This window comes from Nicotiana sylvestris, chromosome 1 (assembly GCF_000393655.2).
Source record: "Nicotiana sylvestris chromosome 1, ASM39365v2, whole genome shotgun sequence".
Lineage (NCBI taxonomy): Eukaryota > Viridiplantae > Streptophyta > Magnoliopsida > Solanales > Solanaceae > Nicotiana > Nicotiana sylvestris.
Window position 1 is genome coordinate 57,402,351 of NC_091057.1, and position 24,858 is coordinate 57,427,208.

The 24,858-nt window shown below is 36.6% G+C and overlaps 3 protein-coding genes across 5 annotated transcripts; 2 read left to right on the top strand and 1 right to left on the bottom strand.

Annotated features, from left to right (window-relative positions):
• The first annotated feature begins 1,215 nt into the window (after nt 1-1,215).
• Nucleotides 1,216-12,857, top strand: LOC104225093 (uncharacterized). 3 transcript variants are annotated; one of them, XM_009776859.2, is made up of 14 exons: nt 1,216-1,434; nt 2,690-2,771; nt 4,226-4,329; nt 4,497-4,623; nt 5,977-6,071; nt 7,325-7,448; nt 7,626-7,706; nt 7,944-8,042; nt 8,892-9,050; nt 9,149-9,200; nt 9,345-9,421; nt 11,383-11,427; nt 11,738-11,914; nt 12,019-12,857. In XM_009776859.2, the coding sequence occupies exons 1-14, from the start codon at nt 1,397-1,399 to the stop codon at nt 12,466-12,468; spliced, it is 1,710 nt and encodes a 569-aa protein (XP_009775161.1). In that variant the 5' UTR covers nt 1,216-1,396; the 3' UTR covers nt 12,469-12,857. The 3 variants fall into 3 exon arrangements, with proteins under 3 accessions (XP_009775161.1, XP_070012423.1, XP_070012440.1); XM_070156322.1 differs by lacking the exon at nt 1,216-1,434 and adding an exon at nt 1,964-2,226; XM_070156339.1 differs by lacking the exon at nt 1,216-1,434 and adding an exon at nt 2,254-2,542.
• Nucleotides 12,858-13,400: 543 nt separating this feature from the next.
• On the bottom strand, nt 13,401-16,257 carry LOC104225094 (uncharacterized). Its single transcript, XM_009776860.2, has 2 exons — nt 14,096-16,257; nt 13,401-14,021 (listed from the first exon to the last, which is right to left on the bottom strand). Exons 1-2 carry the CDS (start codon nt 16,154-16,156, stop codon nt 13,590-13,592), a joined length of 2,493 nt encoding a protein of 830 aa, XP_009775162.1. The 5' UTR covers nt 16,157-16,257; the 3' UTR covers nt 13,401-13,589.
• Nucleotides 16,258-18,603: 2,346 nt separating this feature from the next.
• On the top strand, nt 18,604-19,099 carry LOC104225095 (uncharacterized). The gene is made up of 2 exons (XM_070147922.1): nt 18,604-18,798; nt 18,899-19,099. The coding sequence occupies exons 1-2, from the start codon at nt 18,604-18,606 to the stop codon at nt 19,097-19,099; spliced, it is 396 nt and encodes a 131-aa protein (XP_070004023.1).
• Nucleotides 19,100-24,858: the final 5,759 nt, after the last annotated feature.

A 24,858-nucleotide genomic window follows, 5' to 3' on the forward strand; every position in this document is an offset into this window, starting at 1 on the left:
ATTTAAAAGCTCCAACTTGAAAATACTCCCACCCAATTTGAATGGGTAGTTATTTTTTTATATATTTATATTTTCGTTTTTATATTATAGTTAATTATAAGATATCTATATTTATTAATTTAAATAAAGTAACCAATATATATATACATATATATGGTAGTTTTTTTAGTTATTTTCATTTTTAGATATATTTAAATTAAAAAGAATAACCAATAACTAATTTAATAACTAATTATGCCATGTGTCATTCTATTGTTTTGCCATTTGGCTTCACGAGGTGCTTTTGTCTTCTGCTTTTAATTATAGATAGATTCTTTGTATACCTAGTTCTTCAGCTACTTATTATTAATTTCAGCACTGTTACTCAAACACGTAACTGCTTATTTTTTAAATCAACTTCGGCACTTAAAAGTGCTTTTCGACACCTAATGCTTATCGGCTATTCTAAATCAGCTAAGCCAAACGGGCTCATAATCTTATAGCGTGCCACATTATGAACATTACCCTGATACGGACGAGAAGGGATGCATAGGAATAACATTATTTCAAATAAGATAATCACACCCGATTTAGATTTGACTTTCGACTGTGTTAACATTTGATTTATATTTCCTTTAGGTTAATGTTGTGAGATTATAAATAAATTATTGAAAACGTTTATTGTTTAGGCGGTGTTTTTATTTGTTTCTTACTTTTAATATTCTGAAGCTTCGGTTATTGTTAATGTAACAAAAAAGAAACAAGCGGAACCATTGTGTTTAAGGTTAGGTTACATACTGCATCAAAGTCTATATGTCCTTTGCTTCTGAAAAAAATCTAAAATAAAACATTATTACCCTCTGAAGTGTCAATAAAATTTTCTTTCATTTATAAATTTTAAAATATTTTTACTTTAAACTTAACCGATAATAAATTTTAATGTAGTTTATAATTATCTTTAAAAAGATCAAGATATCAATCATTGAATTCAAGAAAATTATTACAAGCATCGGCCTTTCTGCTCTAAACTTTATCATTTGACGAAGCAAAATGGAGTAATAAATTTTTCTTAAGAATAGCGTGAAGACACACGTGATAGCGTGAAGACGGTTGGCAATTTTTTTTGTTTTTGTTTGTGAAGTATCAAATGAAAAATGAAGTCCAATGCAACCAACGGAAGTGCCAAAGGCCGCTTTTCTCGTTTTCTTCCTCTTCTTCGGAGGAAAAAGAAAAAACATCATCAACCCCCCCCCCCCCCCTACCAAATAGTGCTGCTTCATTTCTTCCCAAAAATTTCCGCCCTCTAACACATCATTTATTTAACAAAATTTATCACAAAAATAGAAAAAGATTCAAGAAACTTAATACACCTTCCTATTTGGGAGAGAGAAAGAAGATCTGAAATTACCTAAATCTTATGGAACAACTTGTCAACTTTATTATTAGACCCCCAAGGTATGATCTTGATAAACCCCTTTTCCAATTTTGGTCTTTTTTTTGTTGCTAATTTTAATTGCTATAGTATGCAGATATGTTTGCTTTTGAGTTTATTTTTGTAAAGTTTGAATCTTTATCCCAAATTCTGATGTGGGTTAGTTCTAATTTGATGTGGGGGTTTTCTATTTAGTGTAGTATCTTACTTTGCTAATTGAAATTGCAAGAAGTATGCAAAATATGTTTGCTTTTGTGCTTATGTTTGTATAGTTTTTATCTTTTTCCCAAATTATGACGTGGGTTAGTTTTAATTTGATGTGGGGTTATCTGGAGAATTTGCGGATGTGGGGGTCTACTTTTTATGCTTCTCTTTATTGTGCACTTGTCTGGTTTAGGTTTCTTGATCTTAGGAGTTATTGTTTTGTACTTCATGTGCAGAAAAGTTAGGTGTAAATCATAATCACTCAAGTACTGAATTTCTTTTAAATTTTGAAATTGACAGGTCATTTGTATGTGTTTATTTAGGGCCTGATATACTTTTGAGACTTGAATTATAGGGTTTTTAATTCAAACAAATGAAAATTCTGCAAGTGATTTTGCAAAATTTGTGAAATGTATCGCCTTTCCTCTTTATTTGATATTGAACAGTGCATCTTTTGATTGGATCCACCATTGAGACTAATGACTGTGTGTTTAAGGCGTGTTTCTATAATTTGGAATTTGGAAGTGTCTCTGAGTATTGCTTTTTCTGATTGAAGAAACTAAAAAAGCTACTTTATCGTGCTACTTTTGGAATGCAAACATGTTGCATAGGTGATGAGGACTTCATATTTAGTACATATCCATGGCATATAGTGGGAATCCTCTGTTCAGTTTATGAAATTTCTGTTGAAATTTTTTGTACCTTATTTTCTTTCTAATTTCTGTAGTTAATTCTGAACCTAAGAATATAAAGGAGGAGATATTTCTTAGACTTAGGGTTCTGACTCATCCATTGTGGTACACGAAAGAACTAACTCTGGAAAGGGTATTTCCAGAAATTACCTGGAGGAATTTTTACTCTTTTACACTGGGATTTGGAAAGGGGCTTGAAGCAGCGAAATGTCTGTTTCTAAGCAAGATACTTGAGGTTACTACCATCCGTTACTGCCAAGATAATTGAGTTCCTTATAACATGCCTTGACAACTGACCTATACCCATTTTCTTCTTCTAATTATTGTGCTATATAATAGATGCTAATCTTAAAATAACGACTCTACTTCCTGTGGATTTCAGGGCTGAGTATGATCCTAAAAATGATCTACTAGATGAAGAATTCATGCTTAAAGGGAAATGGTACCAAAGGAGGGATCTGGAGGTGAGTGCGTTGGTAATTAATATCTTGCTATTTTCAGTTATTTTTCTCTGAAATTTAGGTCAAGTCAATGTTTTATTTACTTATTAAATAAACTATTTCCAATTAATTTATTTACTAGTTCATATATTTTCTGTTTATGTTTCCCAGAGCTGGTATTAGTTATCAAAGAAATATTTTATTTACTCATTGAATAGACTATGTATTTCTTTACCCGTGTTTACGTGTATTCTTCATTTGGCTCTGTGTTGTTAATAACCAAGTAATGAGTTGGAGAACTAATATGAGACAGTTGACGTTGGAAAACTAGAAAGTGACAATGAAGTACATTTACTACTATGAAATAGGTTGAAAGTTGATCATGTAGAGACAGATCTAATATTATATGGGAGCAAAACAAATAATCCTAGTTATCTGATCAATTTTCAGACTTATGTATTCAAATTTAAAGTGATGTTCATAAAACAATGAATATAAGCAAAACTTAATAGCTGGAACTTTTTACTTTGTTAATTTTGATGGAAAGAAAAAATCTGAATACTATTTTGTAACATCAATGTCCACGGGAACTGTGTTAGATCCCTTTGCTCTTCATAATTAGGTTGTAGAACCTGACAGATAAAGAGGCATGTTATTCTCTAGAATGATGTGTTGAGAAGCAACACGACAATTGCTATAAGTAATGTCCATAGAGGAACATGCTTTATGGAGTAAAGTCATAGCAGAGAAATACTGTGAGGAGCTGGGGAATGGAGAAGCGATCGCATCATGATGCCACATGGAACTGCCTTACGTGAAGAGTTGGGAGACTTCTGTTAAAACATGTAAATTGAAGTGGGCGGGGCAAGAATTAACTTTCGGAAGCAAAGATTATCTGATAACTCCCTTTATGTGAGGCTTTCCCGATAATCATCAACATATCATGCCAACAAGGAGAAAGCACACCACGAGATCCTTATTAAAATATTACAAAAATCATTTCAGGAAAAATTTCAATCCTTCACTTATGGCTATAGGAAATTAATAGAGGTTGATCTTCTCTTTTTGTTTGTGGTCTTTTTATTTGCTTGTTATAAAGGGGAGCCTTGGCGCAACCGCGCATAGTGGGAGCTTAGTGCATTAGGCTGCCCTTTTATTTGTTTGTTTATATGGACTCCGAATAATTGTGTGGTTACCTAATATAAAAGCTATAGCTTTTACTATTTTTGTTATTGGACCAAGCTTGTGAAATGGATTGCGGTGAGACTTGAACTTACAACCTCTGTATGCGCTCTGATACCATGATGGATTGTGTGACTACCTCATCTGAGTGTTTAAGTTGTTATAGACAGTACTTTTTTTTAAAGACTTATTTACAAACTCTTTAGGTCATTGCTAGTGTTATTGAACAGTTCACCTATTGTCTGTATTTCGAACTATTTAGTCATTTTTTCTTTAATGGCCTTACTGATTTGCAGGTTAAAAATAGTAGGGATGATGTTCTTAAATGTACCCATTATATGCCTCTTATTCGTCCAGAAGGAAAGCCACTGCCTTGTGTGATTTACTGTCATGGAAACAGGTTAGTGAAGGTTAAGTAGTACTCTTCCTGTTTTTACGCTAGAAAATTACTGTACTTTTCCTTTGATGCAGCGATTATATGGAGAAGAACTTTTTTATTTATTTATATTTTGACTTCATTTAATAGTTTTCTTTGCTAAGAAGTTGTTTTGGATGATCCTTTGGCAGCGGATGTAGAGCAGATGCCAGTGAAGCTGCTATTATATTATTGCCACTAAACATAACTGTTTTCACCCTTGACTTTTCTGGATCTGGACTTTCTGGAGGCGAGCACGTTACATTGGGTTGGAATGAAGTGAGTAGCTGATTATTCTATTTGAGATTCAAATGAAAGCTTAGACCTGTTGATAAGTTGTTGGATAAATTCTGCTGTGCCTATTCTATCTTAAAATACTTTAGAGAAGGTGATTAGTTGTCAAGTCTAAAGCATTATTTGAGATTTGCTGTGCAGGGTCTTGTAAAAAATAGAGACAAAACTGTTTCCTCATCTGCGACTGATAAGCCTGAAATATAATGCCTTAGTTTTTGGTACCACCGCTGACATTGTTTATCTATTTCTTCTCCTTGTTTATAAGTCAGTGCTGTTTACAGTTTTCTTTATGCAATGTTTACAAATATGGACAGCATAAATAGATAATGCAAGTGATAAGAATTTATATCTCAGAATATGAGGCTTAGTACCTCGTTAGAAAATATGAGGCTTGATTAGCTGGTTAAAAACATGTTCTGATTTATTTTCTACTTTTGTCTTCCTTTTTCTTTTTGTGCTTGTGGCGTGTTAGTGAATTGAAGTTTGTTGACCTTCTCTTTCTAAATTATTCATCTTTTAGCCATATTATAATGAATGTTAATGTATTTGTTCTAATTATATTTGGATGGACTTTTGGCGCCTGTCTTGCCAGAGGCGGATCTAGGATTTCTAGTACATGAGTGCACTACTAAAAAAAAGGAGGAAAAAATGTATCAAGTGGGAATTGATCCCTATTCCTCTTGGTAAATAACTCAACTTTCAACCAAGTGCACCATTCAACTTTCTTGGAGCATAGGTGCCAACAATTAATATTATACCAATTTTTAAAAATATGTATATACAATTTTTAATTTTGCGGAAAGATCAAGGGTTGCGTGCCCATAATTTTGCCTATAAATCCGCTCGTGTCTAGCTGAAGCCATGTTGTTATGGTGGATGCTATTTCAAATAATGCTGCATCTTGTATTTTGTGCTGGAACGTGTTTATTGGCTGCTTACCTGATGGATGGTGGTAAGAAAGCGAGGATTATGTCATTGAAATCTTGTCTTCTTGTAACCTTCACCTACTTTTTACAGACAGTCGTATTCTTTTTTGCCTCTACTCTCTATAACATGCAAAAGAAGCTTAAGTTATTTTTTCTTTTAAATATGGCATATCAATGAAATTACAAGTACCTAAATGCTCTTACACACAAGCTGGGTGGGGGTGGGATGGGTATGAAGGAGATTTTTTTTTGGGGGGGGGGGTGATATGTTAATCTGAGCCATGATCTATGTGTTAGAATCTTCTGCTTTTGCTGGGATGTCTTGTTGAGTTACAACTTGTTACCAACAACTGCCCGCTGCTTTTGCCTTCTATTGTTAATGAATTTTGACATTTTTTGGTCTGTTTCTCAGAAGGATGATCTCAGAGCTGTGGTTGAATATCTGAGGACAGATGGCAATGTTTCTTTGATTGGCTTGTGGGGTCGTTCAATGGGTGCAGTTACTAGGTACTCTAATTTCTTTGCTTTTTTTGTTGATCCTGCTGCATCTATATACACTGTTTTGCATACAGATTCTTGGCATAAGGAGGGTTATCTAGCAAGTGGAATAACCTGCTGGTGATCTGTATTGTTGAAGAACCAGGGAAATAAAAGGATTGGAGCCGCTTTCCTCAGTTTTAATTCTGTGAAACTTGCCTTCATTGTTTTTCTTATATAAGAAACACTGGTGGAGTTTTTTTTATGTTGGAGTAAAAGTACTGGCTGTTGCCTATCAGATGGCCCAAAAAGAAAGTGCAACAAATTTTATAGATGTTGAAGGCATGCTGAATCCACAAAAAGATAGAACATTGTTTAGTTGTAGTTCTTTGACATCCATAGCAGGCTAATTTGGTATATTATCATTTTGATGTAAGCCTATAGCAATCTTAACTTGGATCTAGCTTAAAAGATTTTCACTGTGTACTAGTAAGAATATTTAAATTCAAAATATCTTGTGCTATGATGTTGTGAGGCTTTAGGGAGCCAAGACTGTGTGTACAGCTCTTAGGCATACACAAGCTTCGCCATAGGCACAACACAATGAGGCAAGTTGATGGATGGGACGAGAAATGCCAAATTTTCCAAAACATATTAACTCCTGTGTTTTAGGATCACAGCATTTTTTTTTTGTGATAAGAGTAGAAGATCATTTATCTTAATACCATTTAGCACGTTCTACACATACTTAAATTTAGTGTTTTAGGATCATAAATTTGTATGGCTAAACCATTCACTTCGTTCATGTCCCCTTAAGCACAAGAAAGGTTTGTTTGGCCAAAAAGTAGTAGTCATCAAGCGTAACAGATGAATAGTCAAGTTTCACATCAAGTTTCACTTAGCAGATCAAAATTGGTCTTGATCTGCTAAGTTTCACATTAGATGAGAAATATTATTTTTTATTAGGTATATCAAGAGAAGATGAGATATTTTATGCGCAAGATTAAGCCTTCAGTCTCAAAGAGTTTCTTATTTGTTACGAGAAAGGTTTTCCTTTTCTGGCTAGTTAATTATTTGTTACGAGAAAGGGTTTCCTTTTGTAGCGAGCTAACATATCGATTAACTTCCGGTAATCAGCATGACTTGAGAGATTGCATGCGCATGCAATCTCTCTACCTTTTTATTTTTATTTTTGCTGTATATGGTCAGGTATATACCTAAAACATTGTGCGTCGTCACTGGTAGCCGTATTAAAGTGACTGACTTATACATCGACTTTGCAGCCTCATGTACGGTGCTAAGGATCCATCCATTGCTGGAATGGTTTTAGACAGCCCCTTCTCTGATTTGGTTGATTTGATGATGGAACTTGTAGACACTTACAAAATCCGGCTGCCCAAGTTCACTGTAAAGTTTTAGAGTTCAAAGTTTTTTATCTGGTGCATTTTGAAATATACTTTCCGTGTTCTTTTCTTGGGTTATTCTCATATTTTCTCTTTGCAACTGAAGGAGTGGCCTTCTTTTGTTCTGTCTTCTTCCTAAGTCATTGCTCTGTGTAAGCTTCTTCCTTTCCTGTTATTTTAGGTAAAGTTTGCAATCCAATATATGCGCAGAGCGGTCTTAAAAAAGGCAAAGTTTGACATAACCGAGTTGAACACAATTAAGGTAATTCCTGTGGGAAGGTGTTTTACGTATGACTCTTGATAATATGACCTTTTTTATGTTTGACAACAATCAGCAATTGAGAAATAGAACAGTATGTAAGTGAAGATATTGTAGGAAGTTTTCCTATTAGTATCAAGCTTTTTGGGTGGAACGTTTTTGGAAGTGCTAGTTCCATTTATTTTTTTAAACAATTTTATTGACCATCTTTGATCTTTTCGTTTGCTAAATTTTATGTAGGTGGCAAAGTCATGCTTCGTCCCTGTTTTACTGGGTCATGCCGTTGATGATGATTTTATACAGCCCCATCACTCTGATCGTGTATTTGAGGCGTACATGGTAACTGTCTAATTTACCCCCTCCCCCTTTCCGGAAAAAAGGAGAAAAAGGAAAGAATTGGATAGTCTTTTTTTCTTTTGTTCTTAAGTTTACAGACTTTATGGGTGTAAAGGCATGTCAAATGTTTCTTTTTCTTAGGTGTAAAGGCATGTCAAATGTTTCTTTTTCTTCTTCAAGTGGATCTCTGCTAAGTTGCTCCGACACGGCAGTTTAGGTGCCTCACCTGTGTCGACATGACACTAGTATGGGTGTGGGTATGGGATTCGTATCGGATCTGGTCAAACAATTTTGGGTACTTTGACCACGACGGAAGAAAAAATTCGAGACGAGATACAATTTGATTACCAAAATCAGAGCCAAAACTAGGGTAAATTTGAAGACAATTGCATACCTTATCTAGGAAATCAATCCTTTATTTATCTACAACTTGAGAATAAAAAAGAAATCCACACTTTACATGCTATACGTAAGTGTTCCACAAAATTTCTTATAATTTAGAGATATTTTGATATTTTTATTTTTTTGAATTATTTTTAGCCGGATCCCTGCACCCATATCCGTGCTAAGATCTATATCCCGAATCTTAGAATTTACATTTCTAAGGATCCGACCTCTAGATCTGCACCCGTGTTGACACCCGCACCCGTGTCCAAGCACCTTAGGATCTCTGGGTTTAGAACGCGAGTTCTCTAGTGCTATGCTCCTTTATGTGCTATGTAGCAGTTAACTTTGTGTTTTTATAACACTTTTCATTCTTGTAACTGGTATTTATTGCTGTTTGTCCAGAAATGACATATGCCAATATACCCCATTTTGTTTCTTATTGTTTAGTGAACTTAATGTTGGCAGGGGGACAAGAATATTATAAAATTTGAGGGTGATCACAACTCTCCACGCCCACAGTTTTATTTTGATTCTATAAGTATCTTTTTCAACAATGTTTTGCAACCACCAGAGGATGAAGCAGGGGGTGCATTCTTTGACATGCCACAAGATTATTTTGGCAAGGTATAGTTCTATGAATCCATGTCATTACTGGTTCAAGTGCGTGGAAACTGCTGAGTTAGGCTAATAACTCATTGGATTCGAACTCTAACTATTTCCAGGGCAGTTGGAGTACAGTCCATGAAGTTGACTTTATGGATGATGTCCATGATGGTATTAGTCTTTTCTTCTTTTTTATTTCCAGCAGCTGTTTCATTTCCTCCAAATTTTTATCTTAGAGAAGGGGAGAACGGGTTTTATCTTGATTCTTCATGCTATACAAATATCGACTGTTATTTATGTTTAATTTGCTATCAGTTGCAGCTGCACCAACTAGTAGAACTGAAGATGTAATAAAGCAGGTTCGCTCCAAAAGACCCATGAGTCGGACAGAGGTAACAGAAAAACCTTCAAGTTGTTGCTTTGATAATTGGTAAAATAGATGGCATGAGCTCAATTCTATTGCAGAAAAGTTTGGGGGTTTTAAGAGGAGAAGTGATGGAAAAGAAATTTATACACGGACATGTATGCTTGGATAACTTGTCAGAGTTGAAAAGAGCAGGTGGAAATGTGTAGTTACTGACTGTTGAGGATATAATATTAATAGTGAGATTTTTTTAGTAACTTAACATTTTAGAAAATATGGTCTCACAATTCAACATGGTATAAGGTCTTGGATTCAAGTATCACCTCCACCAAGTATTTAAAAGAATCTTGACGTGCTTGATCGATGCGAAATAATCAGGCCAACACGTGAGGGGACGTATTGAAGATATAAATATATAAAAGTGTGCTCTCTCTAGCAGCTTAAACTTTTAGATGAGATTTTCACACAATTCAACAATTACGACATACATGCTTGTAACCAAATGCATGGAAGTTGAAATCTGCAATTTCCCTTTTCTTTCTTTGAAATTATAGAATTGGCTGATTCAAAATATATTCTGATGTGACCTATATTTTACATAGCATAGTCAAAAGAACTTTTGCATTCATAGGATGGTTTTTCTCTATACACCCATTTCTATGGAACTTCTTTACCCGAGTTGGTTTATAGAACTGTGCTTTCCTTTCTGTGCCATACGGCAATGCACGACCTGACCCAACTATTTGCTTAACTTGTGTCCACTCCATTGTGCATTAATTTATTTATTATTTTCTGTTTGCATAAGGAGACACTTGCTTTTCTTTGCCACTACTTCCTCATGCTCTATTGCAGACAATCTCATGTTCCCCTTCTGCTCTCGCCTCTGGATCTGCAATCGTTACACAGCTACTCCTTCTCCAGATCTTTTGCTTTTCTTTGCCAATATTTCCGTTTCTATGCCATTCTTTTGGTGAAAAAAGAAAGCTTTCCTATTATTCCCCTTTCCGTCACTAGTTATATTCAATTCAGATTGCCTATTCGCACCGCAATCTTGACCTCTGATCAAGCTATGTACATGGGTAGATAGGCAGTTAGGGGAGCTTTTGGTTGGGGGTGGAGAGGGTCGGTTGGCCTGCCATTTCATTCGATCTCCTGCCACTTGGTGCCTCTGTTAGTTCTAGTGCTAACGAGTATTGGTCTCGTCACATAGAAGTTGGTGCAAAGGAAGAACAAGGATTTCATCCAAGGTGCCTCTTTTGGGTTGAAATTCAAGCTTCTCCTTTTACAATTCAGAGGTGATTTTTTCCCCAAGTTAAGATATGGCAGCTAGACATGCCCAAGTCATTACCATAGTGGCAAGGAGATTGTGGCAATTGCAGGGCTAGTGAATGGACAGGAATCCCCCCCCCCCCCCCCAACCCCAACCCCTCTGTTGAGAAAATTCCATTCAAGGTTGAATGATATTTTATTTTGTCTTGGAAGAAGAAGTTTAGGGGGAGATCCGTACTGCTGAGGATCTTTGTGATGGAAAAGGAGTGATCAAAGGCAAGAAGCTACTTTAAAGGGGACAGTTACTGGTGAGTGGGTGACAGAAAGAGAAGGGAAGGGAAGGGGTAAGTGTCTACAGGGGTGATTCCAGGATGGTGGATGGGGAAAGGGGGATGAGATCAAAACAGAGAAATGCTGGGATAAAATAATTTTTTTTGGCTCTTTATACATTTTCAACCATGAACTGCGCTAACCCTAGTTAATGCATCTGGTTGGATTCGAGTGGTTTAGGCTTCTATGTGTGTCTACGTGGCGAGAAGCATAGATATGAGAGTATAGATCTGTCATGAGAAACTTTTATAGTAAATCTCTATTGCATATCTACTGTCTGCTAAGTTAATCAAATCATCTCTGTTGCATGCCTACAAAAAACCGTGCTTACGCATGAAAAAGTCTATCCTATGTTTTCTGTCTCATTCTTGTTTATTTCAATTTGTTCAGGTCCCGTCTGACATATCTGCGCAGGATAGCCAGACTGAAGACCAGGTAATTCCACAAATTTCGGAATTATTTATGGAGGTTTTAACAAGGAAAACTTTCATAAAATGCTCTTATTCCTTGAATGCTCTTCCATAAAATCAATCACCTGAAATATCCACTTTAACTGGAAGGAATTAGTCTGCTTCAAGAATTTATGGATATGCTTTCATGTTTCTTTGGCGATTTGGCCTTCCAATAGAGTTTATGACAAAAGATGCCTGTATTAATTTTTCGATTTTGAAATGTTAGCATGGCTGGGCAAAAGTAATTTCTGCTGCTTCAACTAATTCATAGTTTCATACATATTTTTCTCCAGGAAGAAGGTACTGGAACCGACTCTGCCCCATCATCTTCAAAAATGATCAGCTTTGATCTTTCCAATGGTGACCCGTTGGGTCCCAATGTTCCTGCATCAATAGATGATGATGACTATGTGGAATACTCACTTGATAGTTTGGCAGATTTTCCTAGTAATGTGGAGGAAGAAGAAAGGGTAAGTACGTTGAGGTTTGCAGGATTTCATCGCTTAATTGTAGGCTTCAGTATTCATTCTGTTTATTCACTGTTTTGACCTTTTGTCTGTTGACAAAATATCAGATGTTAATGAAAGCAGTACTCGAGTCTTTAAAAGACTTGGAGGTAAAACCTCCTCCAGCCGAGCAAGCATCCTCAAAAGTTGTCGAAGAACTTCCTCAACCTTTGCAGGACAGTAAAGAGGAGTCAGCTTCTACAAAACAATGTACTCCCTCAAAAGAAATTAGTGCTAGTCCCATTGTTTCTAATGGACATGATTCAGACGCCAAAGTCCAAGTTCAAGATACTGTTAAAGTATCAGTAACACCAGCTAACAGTACTTTATCGGCGAAAGAAGTGAAAAGCAACGGGACTTCTTCTCATCGTGACATGTCTGTCAGCAGTCAAAGTTCGTCCAGCGTTGACATGGTTGATGGTACTAAAGCCACTGTGACCGTTGTGAAGAACCCAACAAGTAATATCATGGATGGTTTATTGCGTCGTTGGGATCTCAACTTTTTCAAGAACAGATAATGGTTAGACGATTGACTTTTTACAAAGACGTGTAGCCGAAAAAGTTATAGCGGTTAAAGAAATTTGCTGTTCGCTGGATGTACATTTTTGGGGGGAGTAAATATTTGTACTTTCTGTCAGGGGTGGTAAGTTGTGGCAGGTGGTTGTGGGAAATGGAGGGGGTGGGTTCGGTTGTCGCTGATTTACATAGGTCTTCCTTGATTGGTACAAGTGATTCAGCTTGTATATGTATTCCCAATGTGAAGAAATTAGGCTCATAGGCCCATTGTTTGTTGTAAATTATGGATTACCAAAATGTGTTATGTAGATGTACAGGTGATGACAATTTTTTCATGACAATCTTGCAATTGTTAGCACTCTCAAATTTCTCTATTTTATTCAGTTTTATAGTGTTTGTGTATTGTATACAAATAGAACACATCTCATTCTTTCAACATGGAAACATGCTTTTACTTTTTAAAACGCTGAAATTCTGTCAGTGTCAATGCTATTTATTTGAAGTACTCTTTTATAGCTTGCCGGATTTACTCTTTACTTTTCCTAGAGGATATACATAGATTATACACTGATCGTACACGGTTATACACATCGCACATGATATATATTATACATCCGACAACTAATGTTAGTTTAAACGGTTGGGTGAGCGGCTATTTGTCGTTTGCCTTTTGCTTGGTCATATATTTCCTTTCATTGGATAGCCTGGTTTGGGTTTTAGTGCTGGTTTTTAATTTATAATTTGGCTTGTGTGATACAAATATCATTTTGGATTAGAGTCTGCAAACTGTAGTGGCAATACTAGTTTGCTTTCTGCTTGATCTCAGAACCTTGTTTAGTCTGTGCCTTGTTTAGCAAATTTTGGCTGGATCTTTGCCAGCTTTATATTTTGCTCTGTCAAATAAAAGCAGTATTAAAATAGACAGCAGTGGAACTTGTTGCGAATTACAATATATTACTGTAACTTATGATATGTTTCTGTAATAGCCCTCTACATAATAATATTAAATTAGAGAAAAAGAATGCTCTACTATATACTTCAATATTTACACCATTATTGCCTTTGAATGGCTAAAGTATGAACCTGAAACAATTTTTTGGTGCAATAACTGTTGAGGTTTCTATCATTCTTTTTCCCCAGCCAACAACTTCATTGCAGTATCAACCAGCGCATGAATAGTCACAGTGTGTCGATTCATTCCAACTGTTCCTGAGAAAACATTAAAGCTCTCTAGCTCTGATGTGGTTTCTATAATGTACTCCAGTTCCCTTTCCAATCCCAGATTTCTGAACGCTTGAACGTTTGTTCTTTTATCCCTCATCATCCAGATCGACAATTCTATGACAAACCTCCTAATTCTTGGAACCTTAATTGATGGATGTTGATGTTTCCTAAGAATCTCAACAAGTTTTGCAGCCAATTCAGCTTCTTGAATTTTCGCTCTCTGGAACATGATGCTTGACTCTTCTGGTGTTATAAACTTGAATATATGTGCACCTACTCCCATCATTACTTCCTGTAACTTGTTTTCCTCTGTCATTATTGCTTTGAGTACCTGAAAAGACAGAATTCAATTTAACCTGCAGTATACTAGGAACTAAAAAGAATAAGTTTTCGTATAGTACTTACAGTTGGTCCTGCAACAGCAAGTTCTCTCAATTCTTCAAAGTAACCTGATCCACTGTAGACACATAAGTTTCTCAAGATTCTTGCTGCATTTACTCGAAGCAATGGAACTTCCAATGCTTCGACGAGCTTTCCAGTGACCTTGAGTTTCAATATCGTATGGCAGTTGTTCTTGCTTTCAAGTGCCAACATAGCTAGTGCTTCTCCTGCTGCTGTTCTTACTTGACCGCGGTTGTTAGGTGTGGAGTCCTTGAAAAAAATGTTGCACAACTCCTTAAGGATTCCTCCAGTTCCTCCAATTCTCTCTGTTGCATCATCTTCCAATGCAAGACTTTTCAAGATCTCTATTCCCAAGTGTTGTAGAGTAGGGTATTTCTCCCCATATCTTAGTAAGTCCCTGATGTTGCTAATAGTGAAAACTATCTCTGAAATTTCTTTCCTTAGCTCTTTACCTGTGGCGCCTGCTGTGCTTGCCAGCATCTTCACGACCTGGAGAGATCGTTTAAGTGTCAATATCTGCGTTGGCGTTGCTGATTCATCTCTTAGTAATCTCTCTCCTGCTTGTGTGAACTCTATAATTTTGGGCAGAAGACCTCTAGTATTGCCTATCTTTCCACAGTTATCGTGGTCACGAGCAAGTTTCTTTAAAATGAGCAGCCCCAAATGATTGAATGTCCAAAATCCATAATTTTCATTGTCAAAGATAATCCTCTTTTCACAGATTTCATCATTTGCTCCAGTAGGACCCCTGCTGATTTGAAGAAGTGAAGATATGGACTCCATAGCACCAGGTATACCCGCGACACGAAGAGAATTTTGCTTTTTACCAGTAAGCTTTGATATAATCTCTGCTGCTGATAGCCTTAACTCTTCTTCTTGTATGTCTTTCCAATTCAGCATCTCAACCAACCTCTCCATTACTACTATGTTTGTTCCAATCTTCTGAAGTGTGTCATCACAAAACCGTGGACTCGCAGCAAATTTTCGCAAGATTTTAGCACCAATGAGTTGCTCATCAGGTGAGTTAGAGGCTAAGAGTTCAATAGCAAATGAAACCATATCCATCTTTAGACCATCAAATATGCTCCCATTAACACTTTTCGAATAAGCATCATAAAAAAACCGTCTGACTGAAGTCATACCTGATGGTCCCAATTCACACTCTTTGTTCACCTTCTCCAACAGACTACAAAAGCTGATCTTCCATTCCCAATAGGCTTTTTCCAATAGAAAAAGCAATGCCTCCGTGAAGGCGAGGGAATAGAATATAAGTAGAGCACTTTTCCTATTCCTCTTATCGGTATCTCCTTTGGCCACTTCACCAAAGTTCCTCAATACAAGCTTCATCAATGATAGCACCAAACATGCTGTTGCAGATAGTATTTGGAGCCAATACAGCATTTTGCTAACATTTCTTGCTACGAACATCCATCTCGCGTATGGAAGCAGAGGAACCTCAGAACTAGTCCACGTTCGAGTTGGCTGCTTCTGCTTATTCCACTTTGAATTCCTTGCAATTTCTCTATTGTTAACATGCCTACTTCCCTTTGCAACATCAGAAATAGGCTTGAAAATTGTTTTTAGAGCATTGACAATGGTTCTAGTGCTGGATTTGATCGCGCGAAAGCTACTGATTCCAACATCAGCAATAGACCATGTTGCTTGGTGTTGCCACTCAAGCTCATGACTCCTACTAAAGATTCTTGTTCCTTCTATTAAAAGTATAGTAGTTATGACCCAAAAATCTGAAGTGTTCAAAGTGATAGCAAAGCCACCAAGAAGAACAACTGTTGCCCATATGAAACCAAGTGTTCCTAATCCAGTTGCTGCTTTTTCAAGCACTGCTAGCCTCAGAGCAAAAAGGGTAATCTTTTTCTCCGGTGCACGAATCGTTGGCCTTTTCGGAGAAACAGAATTAGCTGTGCTGCTGTTCTTTGTTTCCATTGGACTTTGAGGTTCAAAGATTGTTGGACCTCCACTTTCTACCACACTTAGTCTTCCATTAAGTTCATTTATCTCTAGATGAACACTTCCTTCGCTCTCTATCGATGATCTACGATCCATTTTTCTCTTTTTTTGGACCAAGAAAGATAGCTATACAATGGAAGATTGATTAGGGAAAAAACTCAAGAAAGTAGCACTTAGGCTTTTATGACATGAAGGAGTTGATTAAGGTTTGAAGGAGAGAATGTTGTGTTGATAAAAATAGTATATATACATAGAGAGAGGAAAATGAGCTTAGAGTACACGTTTAAGTTGTGGAAATGAGGAGGAAAGACAAACGTTAAGTTGCGTCTCTTTCCGCTATTTTTTCAAGGAAGTTAGTTTTTAAGTTTCTGCTTTGTTTGTTTGTTTCGCTGCTCTGCTTTTAAGTTTGCCAACAGCAACATGTATTCTTACTAGTTTGGATTAACGGCCTAAGCAAAATAAAATACTAACATTAGACTAATATATTGGTCAAATACTCTATATATACATGCGTAGTAAAATCTTATACTCCTACGTGCTTAGTGAATTCTTGACTTCACTAATTTCGATGAGCCGACCAAAAAAATAACCACTTGATAATTAAAGTATTTATACAATTAAGTCAATTATTATAGGTGAATCTCTTGATAAGTATTAATTTATAATCTGATAAAAATCAATATATAAGGTGAGGGTTACTATAATCAGAGTCATGGTTACAAATAATATAAGACTGGACTAGGCAAAAATAGCAGCTCTAAAGTAAAATATGAAAGCCACTTTCCCCTCTAATTTTGGATAAAGTTGTTTCTCCTTTATCTAACGAATTCTCACACATTTTTTACCTGATTTTTCCTTGTCAGAAGTTTCTTCTTGTAAAAGCAAACTTTATAAGTAGTAAGTTATTTATGACTATTCTAAACTAGCTTGAGCCCATGATGTGGGAAGTGTCATTTCTTGGGGAACAAGCTACTGTCACATAAAATTTAAATTATTTAGGATTTCATTTGATGATCTAATAGATCATTCTTCCTTTGCTTTTATATATATATATATATATATATATATATATATATATATATATATATATATATGACTTGGATTATTCTACTTGTTTTAAAGTACTTATTACGTTTAAAAAAAAATATTTCTGTGCACTAAACTTTTGCTACGCATCTACTATATAAGTTTTTATTTTGTATTTTTTTGAGAGGCTGTTTTGACTTTTGCGACTTGAACCTAGTGATTATTTTCCAAAAATAAATATTTTAAACACTATATACTCCACGAAAAGTTACGTGATAGGTTTATATATTCCACTTATAAAAGTTGAAGATTTTCCACCTTCATTTATTAGCGGTGCAGAGTTAAATTAAGTAACTTATACTTCCAAGAATTTGGCAATAACAAGTGTATATTTAGGCCATGCCGATCAAAACACGTCTAATGATTCAAAGTCAAGGAGAGATTTATCATTAATGTATGTATTTACCCAGTTTGTCATTAATTTGGTTATTTCTGTGATTGTTAGTGCAGAACTTAGACATGATAAGTAGTAATTAGCATCTGAATTGTCGTATAATAATGTGGAAAACAGGCAAATGAGCTGGTCTTGTGGCTTGCAAGATTGGACTACAACAAGTCTTCTTGTGTCAAGTTAAAGTCTTGTAGTGACGTCCTCATTCCATTTTTTCCTTTCCAATCACACAACCTCAAATCGTAAACGAATTCTATATTAAATACATGTAAAATCATTAAAAGAAAAAAAATTCAAAATTTGTTCTTTTATATATATATAGTACTAATTACATTTGCCATCAAGGGAATTGTTTAACGGTTAAGATGGCACAATTCGAACTATAGTATCACAACTTTGAATCTCAGTAACTTTTCACAATTCGAATCATAATGCCACAAGTTTGAATCTCAATGACTTAACTTTCCCTTCTTTCCTATTAACATTATGAGAAGAATTGAATGAAAAAAAGTTTTGGTTGATAATTGTTACGTAGACGTGGGGAGGTGATGCTAAAAAGACTTAGAAGACAAGTGAATTATACCAATTCATGGCTGCAGACAGTTTCCTTTTGTTGATGTCTATAACATATTGCTTGTCCTCTAATAAACAATGCCTTTTAATGTATTTCTATTTTGTTCATTAAAATTGGTTGCTTATTCAGCTTCAACATGTAATCTAATAATGAGAGTTGTAGAGGTTTAATTTTCAGATATAAGCAAGGAATATGAATATGATCTGGACATTAGCATGAAATTCAATCATTTATCAATTATGGGATCGTAGTAATGACTTTATGACATTGTTTATCCATTGGAGTCATCTCCTAATTTGAAAGTCAAAGACCTTTTAAAAAAATTGTTGTGCTCGTCACAATTCAAACTACTTATGATTGACTTACAACGTAACCTAAAAGTCTATTAAGCCAAAAGAAAAAGAAAATAGAAGTATGTGCAGTTTTTGTTAAAATTTTTAATCCTCCAAAATGACCGAAGAATAAATAAAGTCTCGTTTCCACCTAAATCATATGGGTTCTAAGGCTCCAGAGGCTGATGGATATAAATTGTGGTACTCAGGCCGCGTGAGGGATAAGAATGGGGTAGACATCTTGGTTGACATGGATCTTAGGGAGCTAGTGGTAGAAGTTAAGAGGGTGAATGACAGGTTGATGGCTATTACGCTGGTTGTGGGAAGATCTACTTTAAACGTGATTAGTGCTTATGTGCCTTAAGGGGGTTTTGACTAAGAGATTAAGAGGCGTTTCTGGGAAGACCTTCACGGGTTGATCCGTGGCATTCTGCACGCTGAGAAATTATTCATAGGAGGAGATTTCAATGGTCACAGTGGGGCGTCCTCTAGGGGTTATGACGATGTGCATGGGCTTTGGTTTTGGAGTTAGGAACGGAGGTGGTACTTCGCTGTTGGACTGTGCTAAAGCCTTTGATTTGGTGATTGTTAAATCGTGCTTTCCGAAGAGGGAAGAGCACTTGGTCACCTTCAAGAATTCATTGGCCAAGACTTAAATTGATTATCTACTCCTCCGGAAGGGTGATAGGGGTCATTGCATGGATTGCAAGGTTATACTGAGCAAGAACCTCACGACTCAACATAGGTTATTGGTGATGGACTTGGAGATCGTGAGAAAGAAGAAGAAGCGGTCTGGGTATGGTCAGCCTAGGATCATGTTGGGTGCCTTGACTAATGACAAAGCCTTGGAGTTTGTGGAGGGAGGGGGGGAGTTTCTGGCTATGGGAGCCTGGAAGAGCAGTGAGGATGCGAGCTGTATGTGGACCACGACAACAGAGTGTATTAGAGTAGTTACGGGAGAAAGGGTCTTGAAGGGTTTCTCTAGTGGCCACAAAGGTATCTGGTGGTGGAGTGAAGGGGTACAAGAGAAAGTGGAGGCCAAGAAAGCGACATACTTGAAGCTTATAGAGAGCATGGACGAGAAGGCGAAGAGGATGAACAAGGAGGGGTATAGAAGGGCTAAGAAGGAGGCAAAGTTAGCGGTTATTGCGGCAAAGACTGCAGCGTATGGGCATTTGTATGAAGAGCTTGGGGCCAAAGGCGGGGACAAAAAGATACCCAAGGTGAGGGAGAGGAAGGCCCGTTATCTGGATCAAGTGAAGTGCATCAAAGATGAGGAAGGTAGAGTTTTGATGTAAGAGGCTCAGATTAGGCGAAGGTGGCAGACATACTTCCATAAACTCCTGAATGGAGAGGGTGATAGAAACATTGTGATAGGAGATTTGGAGCACTTCGAGATTCGCCAATATTTCGAGTATTGTAGGCACATAAGAGTAGATGAGGAGGGGGTGGTTATGCGCAAGATGCACATGGGTAGAGCAACCGGGCCAGACAAAATACCTATGGAATTTTGAAAGAATGCGGGTAGGGCAGGTTTGGAGTGGCTCACTAGGCCGTTCAACGTTATTTTTAAGACAAAGAAGATGCCCGAAGAATGGAGGCAGAGTACGATGATTCCGCTGTATAAGAACAAGGGTGATATCCAAAGTTTCAATAATTATATGGGGATCAATCTGCTGAGTCATACGATGAAAGTTTTGGAGAGGGTGGTTGAAGCCAGGGTGAGGAGCAGTATGTCCATTTCTGAGAACCAGTTCGATTTTATGTCGGGGAGTTCGACTATGGAAGCCATTCACCTTGTGAGGAGATTGGTGGAGTGGTATAGGGAGATGAAAAAGGATTTCCATATGGTGTTCATTAACCTAGAAAAAGCTTATGACAAAGTCCCGAGAGAGGTTCTTTGGAGATGTTTGGAGGCTATAGGGTCCCACTAGCCTATATTAGAGTGATTAAGGACACGCGTGATGGAGCCAAGACTAGTAGGTAGTCGAGCATTTCTCTTTGTTTTACTCAGTTCGCTAGCATTAGTGTTAGTATGATATCCTTCTATTTGGCTTGTACTAACTAGAGTTTAACTTCTTTCTTGACTTCGATATTTTTTAATCTTGTTGTTATTCCTACTTGTTTCCACCTTTTTCTCTTCTCTTCTTTCATGCGTTCTCCAGCCGAGTCTATCGGAAACAACCTCTCTGCCCTTCCAGGGTAGGGGTAAGGCTGCACACATCTTACTCTCCCCAGACTCCATTTGTGGAAAATTACTAGGCTTGTTGTTGTTGTTATAATTTCATGACCCAAACCCCATAATAGGCTGTGATGACGCTCAATGATATGTCAGGCAAGCCAACGCATGTACCTCCAACCTAATTATCTTTTTTAACTTTTTAAATTAGAAATTTCATTAGCTAAATAGAATTAAATCTAGTACTCATGGAAACATACGTTCTTCTTTACCAAAATACCGAGTATGAATAATACATAAAATGAAATGTTAATAATATTAGGTATAACTGTGAATATCTACTAGAAACCCCAAAAATCTAGTGTCACAAGTACATGAGTAATCTAATAGAACATACAAAACTACTACAACTACTGTCTGATATAAAATAGACAGAAACAATAAATATGATAAGAGGGGGAATTTAGGTGCCGTAGATCGAAGCATGTAGGGCAGCTCACCACTAAGTCTTCGTAAAGTGCATCTACGCGCCTCTATGACCACCTGAAGTACCTGTCTCAATACCTATACAATTAGTGCACAAGTGTAATATGAGTACGTAAATTAATGCGTACCTAGTAAGTATCTGGTCTAACCTCGAAGAAGTAGTGACGGGGGGTCGACTTCGACACGTACTAGTAGTTAGATAATAAAGTACATAAAGTAGGAAAGTATGAAACATAATAAGCAGCAACGATACAGATAAACATTAATAATAAATTCCCAAATATGAATTATTATGAAATTACTAAAATGCCATAACCTGCCTCGAAGGCACAAGATCAATTGATACCACTACCAAATTAAATCTCAAGTACTACGTATGATTCTGCCGAGGCGAACATCCTGATCCCATAAGAATAGTATTACATAATACTGCCAAAGCGAATAACCCAATCCCATAAGAGTAACTCAACATACTGCCGAGGCGAACGACCCGATCCCATAAGAGCAATTTACCGAGGCAAACGACCCAATCCCATAGGAATAGTTTGTAATCCTATCGAGGGAAACAACCCGCTAATCATAAGAATATAGAAATTCTCTCACTCGCGAAATACCTGCGAGTCGAGAAGACACAGAACTATGGTTCATCAAATATTTCACAATTCCAAAGCAAGAGACTCGGTCAATGTAATGACCCGACCGATCATTTTGTGTATTTGAGCCCCATTTCCTCTTACGAAGCTCCCCATATGTGATTTATTGTTTTATGGCTTGTGGGGATGGTTGGTTTCGTTTTGGGAAAGTTTTGGAATGATTTGGACCCTTTGGTTCTTGGTTTAGAAGTTTAAGTTGGAAATGTTGACCTAGGTTTGACTTTTATGAAAACGACCCCAAAATGGTATTTTGATGGCTCTGATAGGTTTGTATCATGATTTTGGACTTGGGCGTATGCCCGAAATTGAATTCAGAGGTTCCTAGGTTGATTTGACTTGTTTTGCCGAGAGTTGGCAATTTGAGGTTTAAAAATTCCTTAGGTTTAACCATAGGTTGAATTTATGGCTATCAGATTCGTATTTTGGTTTTAGGATTTGGAATAGGTTCATTTTTGTATTTGAAACTTGTCTGCAAAATTTGATGTCATTCCGAGGTGGACTGATGGGATTCAGACGCTTGGTTGTGATTCTAGTGATTCTTGAGTTTCCTTTTGAATTTCATACATTTTGATGTCCGATTCATGGTTCCAGATATTATTTTGGTGTTTTAAACATGCGAATGAGTTCGTATGATGTCTTTAGACTTTTATGGATATTTGGTATGGAGCCCTGAGGGATCAAGTGAGTTTCGAACATATTTCAGATTGGTTTGAACTCATTTTTAGGTTGCTGGTATGCTGGTGCTCCAGTTATCGTATTTGCGAGCACTAGCATCGCAATTGCAAAGTATTCAGGGAGGGATCAAGTATCGCATTTGTGATGCCTTACTCATAATTGCAAAGTTTGGGCTTAGGCTGGGTAGGTCGCATTTGGGAAGGGACAAATTTCACAAATGCGACATTTCCCTGGGCTATCAGGCGCCACATTTGTGAGTCATTGTTCGCATTTGCGAGGGTTTGCAATTGTGAACCCAGGGTCACAATTGCGGCTCCGGAATCTCGACCTAAGGGCTGGAAAAACATGACTTTGTCTCTTGGGTAAGTGTTTTTAATCAATTTTCAATTATATTACATGATTATTTATGATTTTTAACCTTTAATCTACGAGATTTAAAGAGAAATTTTGGGGAATTTTTTCTATGTTTTGAAAAATAAAAATTTGAGATTTGAGAGTTGAATTGGACTCGAATTTGAAAACAAAACACATATATGGACTCGTGGGGATTATGGGTAGTTGAGATCTACCCGTGGACTCGAGTTTTGACCAGACGGACATGGGGTTGATCTTTGTTGACTTTTAGGAATTGTGTAAAGATCTTAGCTTTATTAATCGAAATTGGTTTCTCTTGAATTTTTTGATTGTATTTAGTCGTTTTTGGTTAGATTTGAGCCGTGCGGAGGAGAATTTTAAGGGAAAAGCCATTTTTGATTGTTGATTTGGCCTAGTTGAGGTAAATATCTTGCTTAACTTTGTGTGGGGTAGCTACCCCATATGATTTGGTTAAATTGCACTATTTGAATTACGTGAAAGACGTGTACTGGAGGTGCGGAGTGTGTACACAACCTTATATATGAAATTGATCGATTTATACTCTTAGGTTACGTTTATGCATTTAATTAAGTTGTTATTACTTGTTACATCTATCATTGTTGAGTTCATTCTTATATGGCTTAATTGAAGTTGTTATTACATGTTCTATTTTCATTAACGAAGTTACTCTTATATGCATTTAGTCATAGGTTCTATTACATGCTATCTCTTTTATTGTTGGGTTTATATTATGCATTAGAATTGAAGTTGCCATTTCATGGAGATATCTTCCATTGGAGTTTATCGAAGTTGTAGTTATTGAGAGCTAGTAACATGTTTTAATTGAATTGTTATTTTATGGAGTGTCTTCCATTGTTGAGTTATTTTCCGTTCATTTTGTTATTATTGAGATTCTTGTACACATTGTGGTTGAGCCGTGTGCTATGTGTTATGGTGATATTGATATTGTTGTCTTGGAAATATTATGGCATATGAGCACGCGTGGTGCGAGTTGGTTATTGTGTTGTGATGTGATGTGCATGCGACAGTATAAAAGTGGTGATATTGGTGCTCATGCAGCGAGATAAGGTGGGATTTATGCGCGTGCTGCTAGTAAGGGAAATTACTTATAGCCACACAGTGAGATAAGGGGGCTAAATCCCGTGAAGCTATTTTGAAAAAAATATTTTTAAAATAAATGCAAGGCTCACGCGGTGATATAAGGAAGATTGTGATTATGACTTGTGAATGTGCATATAAGGTGTGGTACCTCGATGTGATTCTTGTTGTACATTTTATGTTGGAACGACATGTTGATTTGAATGATTATTGTTTTTCCTTAAATCATTTCACTTGTATTTTGACCATATTTGATCATTTGTTGTTTTTACCATATGTTCACTCTTTGATGTTGTTATCTCTTTTACACCCGTTATTAACCTTATATTGATAATCTACTTTATTGTTATTTATTGCTTTTACTTCCTATTATTAGATTATATTAATATGTTGTTTAGGTTTCTATGTCTAGTAGGTATCTTGACCTGATCTCATCACTACTCCACCAAGGTTAGGCTTGATACTTACTAGGTACCATTGTGGTGTACTCATGCTATGCGTCTGCACATTTTTGTGCAGATCCAGGTACTTCTGCTAGTGCCGGACGCCAGTGAGTTGACTTATTCATTTTAGAGACTTCAAGGTATACCTGCTTGATGCTCACAGGCCATAGAGTCACCTTCTGATATTGTCTTTACTACTGTTTATCTTCATATCAAAACATATTGTATGTAGAGATTCCTAGTGTACTTTATTAGAACTTATGACTTCGTACCACCGATTTTGGGGATTATATGACTTTTGTTCCATTTTGGTTTTATTATGATAGTTATCAGCTTAATTTACTATCTTAGTCGTTACTTCTACTAAATTCTCAATGTGTGTTAGGCTTACTTAGCCTTAGAGTCTAGGTGCCTTCACGACTATAAAGCTATTAAGAAATTCCACTTCTTTGATTCCTTATCGTGCGGATTTGTTGATTTCGAAATCTGAGCCTTTGTCTTTCTAT

Coding starts and splice junctions, on each gene's coding strand:
- LOC104225093 (XM_009776859.2), top strand. CDS start 1,397: ATGGAACAACTTGTCAACTTTATTATTAGACCCCCAAG. Junction 4,330..4,496: donor ATTTACTGTCATGGAAACAG/GTTAGTGAAGGT, acceptor ATCCTTTGGCAG/CGGATGTAGAGCAGATGCCA. Junction 7,707..7,943: donor CCGAGTTGAACACAATTAAG/GTAATTCCTGTG, acceptor AATTTTATGTAG/GTGGCAAAGTCATGCTTCGT.
- LOC104225094 (XM_009776860.2), bottom strand. CDS start 16,156: ATGGATCGTAGATCATCGATAGAGAGCGAAGGAAGTGTTCATCTAGAG. Junction 14,022..14,095: donor TTGCTGTTGCAGGACCAACT/GTAAGTACTATA, acceptor CTGTCTTTTCAG/GTACTCAAAGCAATAATGAC.
- LOC104225095 (XM_070147922.1), top strand. CDS start 18,604: ATGGGTTCTAAGGCTCCAGAGGCTGATGGATATAAATTGTGGTACTCA. Junction 18,799..18,898: donor TAAACGTGATTAGTGCTTAT/GTGCCTTAAGGG, acceptor AATTATTCATAG/GAGGAGATTTCAATGGTCAC.